At 49.1% G+C, this 14710-nt stretch overlaps 1 protein-coding gene across 1 annotated transcript in view; it reads left to right on the forward strand.

Moving 5' to 3' along the window:
* Positions 1-1136: 1136 nt before the first annotated feature.
* PLCZ1 (phospholipase C zeta 1) overlaps positions 1137-14710 on the forward strand; it is a 665761-nt gene continuing 652187 nt past the window's right edge. The window contains exons 1-2 of the mRNA XM_086933607.1: positions 1137-1143; positions 2465-2666. Of these exons, the coding sequence (XP_086789733.1) occupies positions 1137-1143; positions 2465-2666 (209 nt within the window). The remainder of the gene's footprint in view (positions 1144-2464; positions 2667-14710) is intronic.

A 14710-nucleotide genomic window follows, 5' to 3' on the forward strand; every position in this document is an offset into this window, starting at 1 on the left:
TCTTCGATGAACCAGCTGGCTTTCTTGTTGGTGTGACTGTTGTAGGGTTTCTTGAATGGTGTGAGGGCATTGGGGCAGTCATCGATCCAATGTCTGAAGTTGCAGGTGGCAGGGTCGGGGTCAGTGGGGTCGGCGGGTGGGCACTGGACCAGGGTGGTGGTTAGCTGTTCTTCGGTGCCTTTGCTCTAGCAGCGGCGAGGCATCTGTTGGCTGTGGTGGTGCGTGGTGGGTTTCTGGAAGGTGAAGTGGATGCAACAATAGTCGGTCCATTGGAGTTCGGTGGAGTGGTTGAAGGAGATGTGAGGGCTTGCGGAGAAGATAGGGTCAAGCGTGTAACTGGCAGAGTGGGTGGGTGTTGTGACGAGTTGTCTGAGTCCAAGGTTGGTGAGGTTGGCAATCAGGGTGGTGGAGTTGGTGTCGTTGTTGTTCTCTAGGTGGATGTTCAGGTCCCTGAGGAGGATGTAGTTCGTGGAGGTGAGAGAGTGTGTGCTGATGAAATCAGCGATGGAGTCACTGAACGGTGGTCAGAGTCTGGGGGAGGTCTGTAGATGAGGGTTCCTCTGAGGGTGGTGTTGGGGTCGGTGTGGATCTGGAAGTGCAGGTGTTCCGCAGTACTGAGGCTGTGGTCGGTGTTGGTCGAGATTCTAAGAGTGTTCCTGTGGACGTTGGCAGTTCCTCCTCCTACTCCGATGGTGCAGTCCCTTCGGGTGATCTTGTAGCCTTCCAGGATGGCTATGGTGATGTTGGGTGCCGTGGAGATGTTAAGCCAGGTCTCCATCAGGAAGGCGACGTCTGGGGAGGTTTAGTCAAGTAGGCCCAAGAGTTCAATGGCATGTTTGCGGGCAGAACGGGTGTTGAGAAGAATGAATCTGAGGTGGTTGTGTTCTTTCCAGGTCGGTGGGTTGGTGAGCCGGATGCTGGTGAAGCTGCAGTTCTGGCAGGAGAAGAGTCCTTGGGTGCGCTTCGGGCGGCCAGGAATCAGGTGTGTTATCATCCGGTGTTGAGTGCGAGGAGGGTGCTAGCATCATAGTGGTGTCGGGCGTCGTGCTGTCCGTGAGAGCCAGGCTTTCTGGCCCTATGCGCGGACAGGTGCAGACGGGCTTGCCATCGGCGCGCCTGCGGCACGGCCGCCAAATATGGGAGGTAGGAGCAACTGGGAGGCAGGAGCGGGGTGGCGAATGGTCGAGCTGGGGAGGTGGGGCCACAGGGGAGTAGCGGCGGGAACGGGGTACAGAAGGCAAAAGAGGAGTGAAACAAAAGGCAAAAGGTTACATAAATAGAGAAAGGCAGGACAAAAAGAAAAATGCAGTTTAACACAACTACAGAATACAGTTAGCAGAAGCAACAAGAACGGGTGCAGGCAAAATGGAGGGGTAATCAGAGGGGGAGCGGCAAACTCGAAAGTTTTTTTTTTTAATTAGTCCCTGTTCAACAAGGGGACAGGGACTCTTTAACAAAGCACTGCCTGTATGGCAAGCACATTCGGCAGAGCAGGCAGTGTGGTCCCTAGGACCACTGTTTGCTCCCCCGGATATCCACCCCCCAGTCGCCCCACACAATTCCCAGAAGTCCCTTAAACACAATTCCCATAGTATGTATGTATGTATGTATAGGCATTTATATAGCGCACTACTTACCCGGAGGGTCCCAAGGCGCTTCGACCGCTGCGAAACCCTTCCTGGCTTCCCTGAGAGATGGTCCCTTAATGGGTATCTCCAGGGTGAGACCAGGCATCCCCGGCGGTCTGGTGGGGCCGTTAGTGAAGATGAGGCAAGCTAATGCCCAGAGTTGCCGAGTGTGATCGCTGATCAGAGTGGGCACCGAGGCGAGAGAATTATCGAGTCCGCTGACCCTGGTCCAGAAACCTGCCGTGCCAGGAATCGAACCCTGGTCCCGGGCCGTCCTCTGCTCTCGGGTCTGCCGCCTCTAACCAGTGAGCCACACTACTTCATAGGAGAAGCTGTACTGTGGGAAAAGGTTTAAGTGAGTGCTATTCAAATTCACCAAGTATATCCAGAAAATCTGGCCCTCCTCGAACTACCTTAGGCACTGTGCCATAGATTATGGCTTGCTACAAATTGTGGTAGTGCAAACTAACCTTTACAATCTTTTGAATTTGCACATGAATTAGAAAGTGTTTTCTAAAGTGTGTTATAAAAAATAATGAAATATTTATATGAAATCATTCGCTCAAAAACGGAAAATGCTTCCTACTCAGATAATAAAAAATATTTGAATTCATATTTGATCAATACAATTGAATAGAGAGTAATTTTCCAAAAATGTTTTACACATAGTGAGTGCTGGCCTTCTGGAAAAAATGTGCACATCTGAAGTTACTGGCCTTTATTTGTTTCATGAAAAAGTAACAACCTTTTCGTAGTACCAAACATGTAAAAAGCTATGTGAAGCAATCTACTTTTATATCTGAAATCTGACAAGAATAAATGTTATCGCTTTTCAGGTTCGAAAGAGGGCCATCTGAGTTTGGAAGGCTTTGCAAGATTGATGACTTCTCCAGAAATGCAAATTTTTAAGCAAATAGAAACCGAGGTCAATGAGAATATGAACTTGCCATTGAACAATTATTTCATTTCATCCTCACATAACACCTATTTAACAGGTGACCAGCTCATTGGCAAGAGTCAACTTAACACCTACGCAAGGTATGAGTCTGTATTTTCGTATTTTAAAGGAATTATGCTTAACCTATGTGGAAGAGTTTCTTGCCTGTAATGCTAGTTCTTCGTAATTTTTCAGAATTTTCTAAACAGAATAAAACCCCTACACAATCGTGAAATCTTTTTCAGTGTATTTTTATATTTTGACATTGAATTTAAAGGATGAAAACAGCCCAATTATATTTTTGGCAAAAACACCAATCTGTAAACATTATTGAAAACTGAATATTTGTCAATAGTGAATATTGACCCTGCTCCTTTCAGAATGCTTGGTTAAAGGTCAGAGAACCAGATTCAGACAAAAGATAAGAAAATAAACCAATTACTTAATTCCTTTTACCTAATAATTCTACTTCAAATGACTCTAATTTGGAAGAGATTTACCAAATGACCCAGGATGTAGAAAAGATGCACTGGACCGTTTCACCATTATCCCATGAATAGGCAAACGAGGAACCAGACCTATGTTGAAATGGCAGCTTACTGACACGCCTTCTTGCTAGTCTTGGGTTCATTTGTAGAAAGCACAATCCTAGGACCCTCATATGCATGTGACAATGCAGAATCCCTGTGGGAGCTCTAGGTGCCCTCACAAACAGGGAGACCGTGAAAAAAAAACTTCTCGGGACAAGATTCACAAAGGTTTGGAGTTGGGTTAGCGTTACTTTTAAACGCTAAACTGATGCAAAACTTTTGGGGGGAATAACAAACCAACACAAATTGAATGTGTGTTGGTTTGTACGGAAAAGTGACACAAAGCAGCGCGAAACACTGCTTTGCACAATTTTGGGCGTTACATGGGCATTTGCATGCGACCACCCATGCTTTTGACGCTAAACCCTATCTACTAACATTAGTAGACAGGTTTTAGTGCCCAAAAATGTACCCCCCTGAAAAGCAGGTGCTAAAAGGATAAATGTTTTGATTTCTCCTTGCTTTTCCAAATGTCCCTGTGTGCTACATGTTATAGCACACAAACAAAGTAGGAAAATGTTTTAAACTTGTCTAGCCACAGTATTTAGTACAGGAAGGGTACCCTTCCTATACAAAACCTTTGGAAGACCCAGGCATGCACCCTATCACTATGGCGTGTGCCTGGCGCACAGCAGCAGAAATCAGCGCCGGCGCTAGGGAGAGGGGTGGAGAGAGCCATTTCTGTAGATCTCCTGAACCCTCCCCTGTCACACAATGCAGTGCAGCGCAGCCTATTTGTGTGCTATGCTGTGTTGCATGACAACTGTCTTGATTGTGCGGTGGATAAACAAACTACCAAAATGGCTGCCAGTCTAGAATGCGCATGCGCGAGGACAGGTCAGGGACTTAAAGCTCGGCCTTCCTCAACACGCAGCGCTACGCGTTCTGTTGTTTCCGGTAGCTCTCGGTCATCGTACCTGATTTTCTTACGGGTCATCGCGCTCCTTGTGTTGGACTCGGCGGGGACACGGCATTCCCACTCTTGAGTTCTTTTCTCCTGGCATACCCTGTTGTTGGGTGTTTCAATTTGGACCCGGCATGGAAAGTGGCTTTCCTTCACTTGGGTTCTCTTCGCTTAGCATACTTGTGGACTTTGTTCCAGTTTCCCCGCGTTCCAGTTTCCGGCAATTAGAGAAATAGAAAAGAAGACAAAGACGAGGCAGCATATCAGTTTATGCATTAACAGCGCTCTTGCACTGACATATTATTTTATGAATAAGTGGTTGCGTAACTTACCATCCATCTATCCCTTTGGCACCTCCTTAGCGTTTTTATGGAGATAATACTAAGTTTGCTGCCTTTATTAGTCAGTGCCAGCTTCATTTCATGTGTGAGGCCTCCTGTTTTCCTACAGGTCAGGCTAAGGTGGCGTTTGTTATTTCTTATCTAGGGGGGTCTGCAGCCAACTGGACCATTCCTCTGATAGAAAGAAATTATCCATTGTTACAAGAGTATAGTGCCTTCAAGAGACAACTCAGAAAACTGTTTGATAGACATACCTTCACACACATGTAATTCATGTAAGTAGAGTACTAGAACGATTGTGAGACAATCATTTGTATTGTAAGCTAGAGAAATGTCCCTTCCATACCCAGCGAGGAGGCTTTCTGGGGTTCATAATCTCACCACAGGGACTTTGTATGGATCGACAGAAGGTAGATGCCATCCATTGTTGGCAAGCACCTCAAAATGTCAAAGAGATACAGAATTTTCTTTGCTATGCCAATTTTTACGTACACTTTATAAGTGTTTTTTCTGATTTAACTTCCCCAATAACTATACTGTTGAAAAAATGAATAAAATTTCAATGGACTTCCGAGGCAGAGGCAGACTTTTGCAAACTAAAAGAAGCCTTTACACAAGCACCCATATTAAGGCATCCAGATCCTTCACGTCCCTTAGTGGTTGAGGCTGATGCTTCACAGGTGGCAGTTGGAGTGGTACTTTCTCAGAGGGATCGTAGCACAGGACTTCTTCATCCAGTGGCTTATTATTCACGTAAATTGGCTCCACCTGAAATAAACTACTCTATAGGAGACAAGGAGTTATTGGTAAAAAGAGTTTTTGAGGAATGGAGGCAGTATTTATTGGGGGCCAATCATACAATAACAGTCCTAACAGGCCACCGTATTTTACAATTCTTAAAATCCGCAAGGGCTCTATCCATGCGACAACTACGTTGGACTCAGCTTTGTAGTGATTTTGATTTTGTTATACAGTTCCAAGCGGGAAAAAAAGAACGGGTAAGCATATCCCTAGTCCCGCTTAGGTTACGAACCCATCGAACCACACCGTGAACCCCCCTATAATAGCCAGGGAGCGAATAATTGATGTTATGTGTTCTGAGAAGGCTTCCTGAATTCAGTTAAGGAAGCACAAAAATCCACAGACATGGAAGAAATAACGGGTGCACAGGAAGTCACTGTAGAACAAGAACTGTCCTATGTTCATGGAGGGTTGGTACTTCCTGCTCAAGAGCTAAGCTTACAGGGCTTCGAATGGTGTCACACTCACCCCCTTGCAGGGCATCCAAGATACAAGAAAACACTTGACTTATTACAGAGGCACTTTTGGTGACCTACTATGGGAATGGACACAAAACGCTATATTCAGACATGTTATGTGGGTGCCCAGGGGAAGGCCTCTAACCAGAACCCTGCAGGGTTGTTACAGCCTTTACCTACACCAGCTAGTCCTTGGCACACAGTTTCCTTGGACTTTATAGTAGACTTACCGAGAACTGCAAGAATGAACACTACCCTCCTTGTTGTAGTAGATTTATTGACCAAGATGGCCTATTTCATCCCAATGACAAGCATCCCTACATCTCGAGTAATAGCCTCTGTATTTGTGCAGCAAGTGGTATTCTTACATGGCCTCCCCTCTGTGTTGGTATCGTATAGTGGAGAGGGATAGGAAACTTATTGCAGAGAGACAAATGGTCGTCCTCCAGTCACCACCCTCAGATAGATGGTCAAACTGAGAGAGTAAACCAATGTTTTGAGCAATACATCAGGTGCCAGGTTTTACACACTCTTGCAGATTGGGATGAGATGGTATGGATAGCTGAGTTTTCTTATAATAACAGTTGCCACTCTTCCACTGCTCACTCCCCTTTCTATTGCATTTACGGATTTCATCCCTGAACTATGCTATCGCCATTTTCCTCCTCTTGCTCTACTGCTGCCACAGACTTTGGAAAGGAATTAGAAGAGGTACGCAAGACTATGCGGTTGAACCTGGAAAGGGTCATGGCTGCGTATAAAAGGGGGCGCGGGGCAGATGTTCACAGATGCACAAAGCCTGGATACAAACAGGGTGACGAGGTCTGGTTATCCTCTAAAAATTTGACTTTGAGAGGATCTTGCAAATTTAAACCCAAACGCATAGGCCCTTACAAGATATGTAAGGTGGTGAACCCTGTCGATATGAAGCTGGACCTTCCCGCCTCAATGAAAATTCATCTGGTATTTCATGTCTCTCTCTTGAAACCAGTGGAACCGGGCATGCATCTCCCTAACGTCCTTAGGCCTGTAAATGTGGATGATAAACAAGAATATGAAGTCGAGAAGATCATAGATTCACCCAGGGTGAGAGGCAAACTCAAGGCTCTGATAACACTGGAAGGGTTACCGGGTTGAGGAAAGTACTTGGGAGCCGGCCAGTCATGTACATGCCCCTCGGTTGTTGCATATATTCCACAGAAGAAATCCTGATAAACCCAAGCCAGTAGGGGGCTATGTGGGGGGGTTTACTGTCACGATTGCGCGGTGGATAAACAAAGTACCAAAATGGCCACCAGTATAGAACGCGCATGCGCGTGGACAGGTCAGGCGAGTTAAAGCTCGGCCTTCCTCAACCCGCAGCGCTTCGTGTTCTAGTGTTTCCGGAAGCTCTCGGTCATCGTACCTGATTTTCTTCTGGGTCGTCCTATTCCTCGCGTTGGACTCGGCGGGGACACGGCATTCCTGGCATACCCTGTCGTCGTGTGTTTCGAGTTGGACCTGGCGTGGATGCGGCTTTCCTCCTCTCAGGTTCTCTTCGCTTGGCATACATACTTGTCGACTTTGTTCCAGTTTGTTGCATTCCAGTTTCCAGCAATTAAAGAAATAGAAAAGAAAACAAAGACAAAGCAGAATATCAGTTCATGCAGTAAAAGCGCTCTTGTGCTGACTTATTATTTTATGACTAAGTGGTTGTGTAACTTACCGGATCCTGTGTTTTCTGCGCTGTGATAATCCGCCCCTCCAATGGCATCTAAAAAGAATATGAAGAAAAGTTATGTTACCTGAGCAAAAGGATTATTTACTTTCAGATATTTAGGTTCTTTACAGATAGCTAACTGGGGCTTGTCCAAGAGCCAACACAGGGTGAAGAGGTAGGCACACATATAGACTCTTGCATATAGTGTTCTCTCATTCTCAAAGGGTCCTTTCATTACATTACTTCATTATCTTTTTTAGTGCCAGACACAAGCCCTAATCACAGTTACATTACTATCCAGTCACAGAAGAAGGGAGATCATAAGGTAGGATGTAAAGAAATAACAAGAAATACAGACAACCTAATATAGTTTCTGTTCTTTTATTTATGCATTGACTCTTTTCCAGCCCACAGCCTCTCTTGACTTGTCAAGGCGAAGCCTGTGGTTGTTTGAGTTACGACGTGGAGTTTCATCCCGTTTTCCTTGTTTTGTTTTTCTTCTTCCCCGGGTTACCATTGTTACCTTGATAGTGTCAGGTGCAATAGGTGACTAAATTGGAGAAGTAGTGGATCCTACTACAATTACATGACGTTTGTGCGGAAAAATTGGTAAGATTCTTTGTGAATCTGGGCCTTGGAGTTACGCTGATATTTTTGCAAGGTGGGGAGATAATTTCCTAGAGAAGAGTCATTATTCATTTGGTAACATCCAAGTCTTCTATAAGCCTACATTAAAAAAAACTAGGAAAGTGAAACATTTGCACATTTAGCTCAACTTTCACAATGTATGAAGCTAAAAAAAAACCTAACCTAACTGTGGATTAAGCGCATTGTACTAAGCCCTTCCATGTAATCTATTGAGCTACATACCACAGTTTACCAATCATGGCTGCATTGTGCCTCAGTATTCACTTATGTCCCCTCGGCTCCTCCATAGGCACACCTACTGCACTCCTTTATTAAAAGCATCAGACAGAATCTCCAGTACATTCTTGCGATTGTGTTTCCTTATAGCTGCCGTTTCCAAACAATCCGTCACATAATCTACCTACATGCGCTTAGTTTTCAGCAAATTACAAACAAGTGAAACCCAAGGAGTTGTCTAATTGTCTTTCCAAAAAAGGGTAAAGTCAGAAAGGGAGTATAATTGTGAGTGAAGTGCCACTAATATCCCAGTCAAACATATCCCAGTGACGGTCTGAAAATTAACTATATTCTAACTGGGGAGAGGAGTTGGCCTAACGGCTAGGGCGGTCGTCCTCGAATCTAGAGAACTGGATTCTGTGGTGAGGGTGTGTGGGTAGGCCTACGCGACCAGCATGGCCAGGTGCGCAGGGGTCGAAGCGCGGAGCATCAGCCAGTAAACCACACACTCGTCTCATTCGGAAGTGACGTGCCCGAGCGCGCGTCCTTCTTTTATTGGACCCCGCAGGCCACGCCTGGCCTGCGGATGCGTGGATGCGTACGTACGTCTGCTAGAGTGCTAACCGCACTACATCTCTATCCAACTTTCACCAATTTCAAAATGTTCAATAAACTGTTCATGAAATGAAACATACAATGATGACAGGTACTTGCGTGCTCCTCGGCTGCAGAGTTCAGGAGCTCAGGTAGCAGACATAGTCATTGAGTTTCTGGTTGGGGCGGGGGTTGGGCCTCAGACTGTAACGAGGCGTGCGGCCTGAGCCTCGATCCCTGTGGTGGGCCTGGCTCCGGACGGGGGTGGAGGGTATTGGCACTTCAGGTTCTGGTGTGAGGCCCCCGCCGTCTGCTGCAGAGCCACTCACCACTTCGGGTGCTGCCGCTCCGGGCGTTTCGGGGGTGTCCTCCTGTGTTTCAGCACTTGCACTGCCGGCTGGAGTGATTATCTTGAACCATGATGAGTTCCTTGATACTTCTTCTCCCTCCTTGTTGGCGGTCACCATGGTGCCCTTCGTGTTGGTGACCGTCCACGGTCCTGGTTCATAGAAAGTCCGAAACTTTCCCCCGGGTCGTCGATTCTTGATGATGACCCTGTCCCCTCGATGTAGCTGCCTTGGGTTAGCCCTGCGGCGGCTGCTCGCCCGCATGTTGTTCCTGCGTCGGCGTCTTTGTGCGAGTTCCTGCATCTCATCCGGTTCCTTATCTTCCCGCCTTGGCCCCGGCGGCACAGGGAGGAGGTCCCTACGTTGGCCTTGAAACATCAGCGACCACGGGCTTCTCAGCGTGGTGCAGTGGGGCGTTCCACGGTACTCCCTCAGGAATTCGTGCAGTCTCTGCTCGGGGTCGGACTCTTCGACCACTGCGATCCTGAACATTTTGTTAAGTGTACGCATAAACCGCTCTACCTCCCCATTGGCTTGTGGCCACTGGGGAGTGATGCGCCGGTGGGTGATGCCTCGCGTCGCCATGAAGGTGGCAAACTCCGCCCCCTGGAAGGGAGGGCCGTTGTCGCTTTTAAGTTCACCGGGCAGGCCGAATAGGGAGAACATCTTCTCAAGTGCTGGCCCCACATGGACAAAAGCCGTGGATGGCACTTTCTCTACAAGGGGGTATTTGGAATAAGAGTCTATGACCACTAGAGTGTGTCCCTCACCGGGGAAGCTTCCAAAATCCACACTGACCTTTTCCCATGGAGCGGTGCAGGCATCCTCCGTGATGACGGGGACTGGTCGCTCCGGATCGCTGGTTAACTGGCAGGGCATGCAGTTCTTGACATATTCGTCCACGGTGCTTTCTAGTGCGGGGAACCACACCTTCTCGCGCATGCGCGCCTTCATCTTGGTGACCCCTTGGTGGCCTCCGTGTGCCAGTTGGGTGGCCCGATGTCTGAGTTGCCTTGGTATTACGAGGCGCGTCCCCCTAAGTAGTGTGCCTTCCTCTGTGGCACTGAGTTCATGGCGGATCTGCCAATACTTGGTGAGGGTTTCCTTGTCTGCCGCCGACCAGCTCGGGGGAGGCCGGAGATAATCCGTCCAGGACCCCTCTTGCACCGCCTGGAGTGACCGCATGTAGGGGAGGTCTTCTGTGGCTGCCTCCTTGATTTCATCTAGAGTCATACACTGGGGGCATGATGTGAGAGCCACCCACTGAACATAGCCATCACACTCCTCATCAGTGGCTGCCAGTTCTCGTGGCAGTGGGTGCCGTGACAAGTAGTCGGCTGGATTTTTGGCTCCGGGCCTGTAGATGACCTCCATGTCGTAGGTCTGGAGCTGTATCACCCATCTCTCGATTCGTGGCGGTGGATGGGGAGCAGTGCCTTTGAAGAGTGGCACCAAAGGTTGATGATCTGTGACCATGACGAATGCTTGTCCGTGTAGGTAAAGGTGGAAGTGTCCACAGGCCCACTTGATAGCTAGCGCTTCGCGCTCAATCTGGGCATATCGGGCCTCGGTGGGTGTTAGGGCTTTGCTTGCGAATGCTAGGGCGGTCCATTTTCCTGGTTCATGTTCTTGTGTCAGGACTGCCCCAAGCCCCACGGGGCTGGCATCCACGATTACCTCAGTCCGCTTGGTCGGGTCGAAGTATGAGAGGGTGGCGTTCTCTAGAAGCGCTTCTTTTATGCTCCGGAAGGCTTCTTGTTCTTTGGGGCCCCAGGTCCAGGCGGCATCTGCCTTCGTCAACGCTCGGAGAGGCTCACTGCGGGTGGCCAGTCCTGGGATAAAACGGCCGCAATATGTGGCCATTCCGAGGAAGCTCCTCACTTCTGTGGGCGACTGGGGTGCTGGGGCGTCCTTGATGGACTTTGACTTTCGCGGGTCAATCTGGACTCCCTCCTGGTTGAACACGTAGCCAAAGAACTCGATCGAGGGCTGGAAGAATTGGCATTTCTCCTTGTGGAGTGTCGCTCCATGTGTGCTGAGTCTCTTCAACACATCCCGCAAGTGTTTGTAATGTTCGGAGGCCGTGGCTGAGTGTCGTCGCTCACATTGATGACTCCTGGCAGTCCTGAGAGCAGCTCCCTGATGGTGTTTTGAAACACCTCGGCGGCCGAGGATATTCCGAAGTTGAGTCGCTTGTACCTCCGGAGGCCCAGGTGGGTGCTGAATGTGGTTATGAAACGGCACTCTTCAGCGAGTGGCAGTTGATGGTATCCTGCATTAAGGTCGATTTTGGAAAACCACTTCGAGCCATTCACGTCGGCTATGATGTCATCCATCGTCGGGGTCAGGTGTCTTTCCCGCTTGATTGCCGCGTTCGGTAGTCTCATATCTATGCATAGCCGGACCTCGCCCGGCTGCTTGGGTTTTTCGACGATGACCATGGGCGACACCCACGGGGTGGGCCCGGTTACCTTTTCGATGACCCCCAATTTCTCGAGTTTCACCAGTTCTTTCTCCACCAATGGCCGCAGGTGGAATGGGATTCTCCGATGGCGGAGAGCGGTGGGGGTGACGGTCTTGTCGATGTGCAACTTGATCGGTGCACATTTGATGCACCCAAGGCCTTTGAACAGCTCGGGGAAGCGTTCCAGAAGTTCTTCTACCTGGTGGTTCCGTATGTGGTTGGCAAAAGCAATGAGCTTTAGGTCCTCCGCCGTGTGGCTACTTATTAGGGTGTCGGCCTCTCGATCAATGATGTGGATCGTTGCGGTTACTTCCACGTCGTCAGCCCGTATTGGTGTGATAATTTTCCCTTTTAGGGGAAGTGGGGTGTCGGCGCCATACGCAAATATCTTGGTCTTGGAGTTTAAGACTTCCGGGCGAGGGCGCAGCGTATTGAATTCTTGTAGTCCCATGACATTGACGGTGGCCCCTGTATCAATGACGGCCTTCACTTCGCTCTCACCCACGTGGATCACACATGTTGGCTGCGGCCTTCGTCTGATTTTTAGTTCCCTGGCGAAAGAGACCACATACGCCTCCTCCTCGTCCTCGGAGTCTGATTCAGCCTGCGACGTTGGTAGGAATTTGTCTGTCCTCCCCGGGGGTGATTCTGCTATAGATAGTTGGCGGACCGCTTTGGCGGTTGTCCATGATTTCTGTGAGTTTGGAGGTTTGTTCCTCCGGCGGCAAACCGCTGCGAAATGATTTGGGATTCCGCAGTTCCCGCAGACTTGGCCTTGGGCAGGACAGTCTCTGGCCGCATGGGGTTCGTGTCCACAGTATCCGCACCGGCCCTGTGGTGCATCCCGCCGGGCTCCTTTTCTTCCTGGGCCACGTGGTCGTGCCCGTACTGCGTCAGCCCGCTCACTCTTGGTCGTTTCCGGTTTGGCGGGAACTTTATGCAGCGCTTGTTCCATGGCCGTGGCCCTGGCATCTGACAGTTCATGGGCTCTGACCAAGACAAGGATGTCCTCGAGCGAGATCCCGGGCTTTCTTAGGATGTGGCCCCTTAGCGTTTTGTCCCGACACCCTTGTATTAGTTGGCGCCTGATGGCCTTGGGTTGGTCTTCGTCCGTGGAACTGGCCAGTTCCCGGACCCGAGTGTGGAATTGATCCATCGATTCACCTTCTCGTTGGCGGGCTTGTCCCAGTTTAAAGACTTCGAAGTCTACGTTCAGTTGTGGGTCAAAGTGGTTGTTCAGTGCGGTGACCGCAGCAGCATACGTGGTTACTCCTGCCGAATTGGGTAGGTGTTTGAAGAGTCGGAACACCTCGTCCCCCGCGTAGTGAAGGAGCAGCGATCGTTTCACCGCGTCGTCCATTTCTCTGGTGACCACGAAGTAATTTTCGAGTCTCTCTAGCCACACCTTCCACCGGGGTGATGCTGTGGATGGGTCACTCGCTTCGCTGAACGGCGGCAGCACTCCAGCAGCAGCATGCTGGAACGGGATGTTGATGACTGGTGCCGCTGCCTCGTCCACCATGGCGGTTGTGCTCGAATGTTAGTGGGTCGACAAAACCTGTGGTGTTGCCTCGGCGTGAGTCAGGCAATCTCGGGTCACTGGGGCGGACCCGCCAGAATGAGGGCACGTTGGTCTCCTCGCGGTAGGCACCGCGGGTTGGTGTCGATGGTACCACCCGATGAAGGGAGCGAGGGTTGGTATCCCGCTCTCGTCGCCAATGTGGTGAGGGTGTGTGGGTAGGCCTACGCGACCAGCATGGCCACGTGCGCAGGGGTGGAAGCGTGGAGCATCAGCCAGTAAACCACACACTCGTCTCATTCGGAAGTGACGTGCCCGAGCGCGCGTCCTTCTTTTATTGGACCCCGCAGGCCACGCCTGGCCTGCGGATGCGTGGATGCGTACGTGCGTCTGCTAGAGTGCTAACCGCACTACAGATTCGAGTCTCGGCAACAACACTGACCATCCTGTGATTCTGGGCAAATCACTTTATCTCCCCGTACCTAACAAAAAAACGAAAGAATGTGTCCTCATGTAACACAACTGGTGCTACGTAAAGCGCGCTGATACCCAATTCGGGTCAAGTCTGCGCTATAAAAAAACTCCTTCAAATAAAAAATAAAGTGGGACAGTGTCAGACAATTGAAATAGTGCACTAGAATGGGCTGTTTAACTAAAGAGAAGGTCAGTTCCAGATGTTAATTCCTGATTTAATTCCCACATACTGCATCCTGTGCAACCATAAGCCTAAATAGTTGATCTTATAAGACTTACAGTTTGAACAGTAAGTGACAAGCCCCTCACTGTGACTGAACACTACACCACCTGTTATCCAGCGACTATTAGTATAAAGGTTTGCTTGCCTGATAAGCATCAAAAATATATTTAGACCACTTGTTGGATTAATCAGAAACTATTTTTAAAATACAAAATCTACCCTACTCTAGATTTCCTTTTATATTTTGAGTTGAGTTGATTAGTAATATACAACTGACAGCTCAACTATGTATAAAGAGCCAATGCTTTCATTAGCTGGTTGTCACAGAAAGTTGTTGTGGTCACCGTTAACCAACGTAAAACATGTGGCACCTTTCTGAAACAAATAGGATCGCAGGAGGGCAGAGTGAGCCTTCCCTGACCTTATGACCTTTGTGGGAGGTCGCACAGAGAACTTACCTGGACTTCAGGCATCCTCATGGAGGTCTCAGGATCCATCACTTCTCAAAATAAGACCTATGTTGGCCACGCCTGAGTCCAACACCCATTGTGCACTTCTAAACAACGCGCCCAGGATGAGTCAGGCACGTGCAGGGTTTTGGATAGAAGTGCAGGGCCTAGCGATGACTAGGCCAAGCAGCCAATCAGCTATGTACAGGCGTACATGGCTGAAGACTGTGTGCAGATGAGGTTGAGTACATGGGACAGTTGGATGGATGCAAAGTCTAAAACTAGTCTCTTCAACCACCCCAGCCCTGCACAGCTGAAGTCCATGCTCAGTGGAGTAATACATTGGCTGAGTTTCAGCCTGCAAGGGGTTAGGTTCAATATACACAGAGTGGATCAGGCCCACACAGGTGTTGGTGCA

Source organism: Lissotriton vulgaris, chromosome 1_1 (genome assembly GCF_964263255.1).
Source record: "Lissotriton vulgaris chromosome 1_1, aLisVul1.2, whole genome shotgun sequence".
In the NCBI taxonomy this organism is placed as follows: Eukaryota; Metazoa; Chordata; class Amphibia; order Caudata; family Salamandridae; genus Lissotriton; species Lissotriton vulgaris.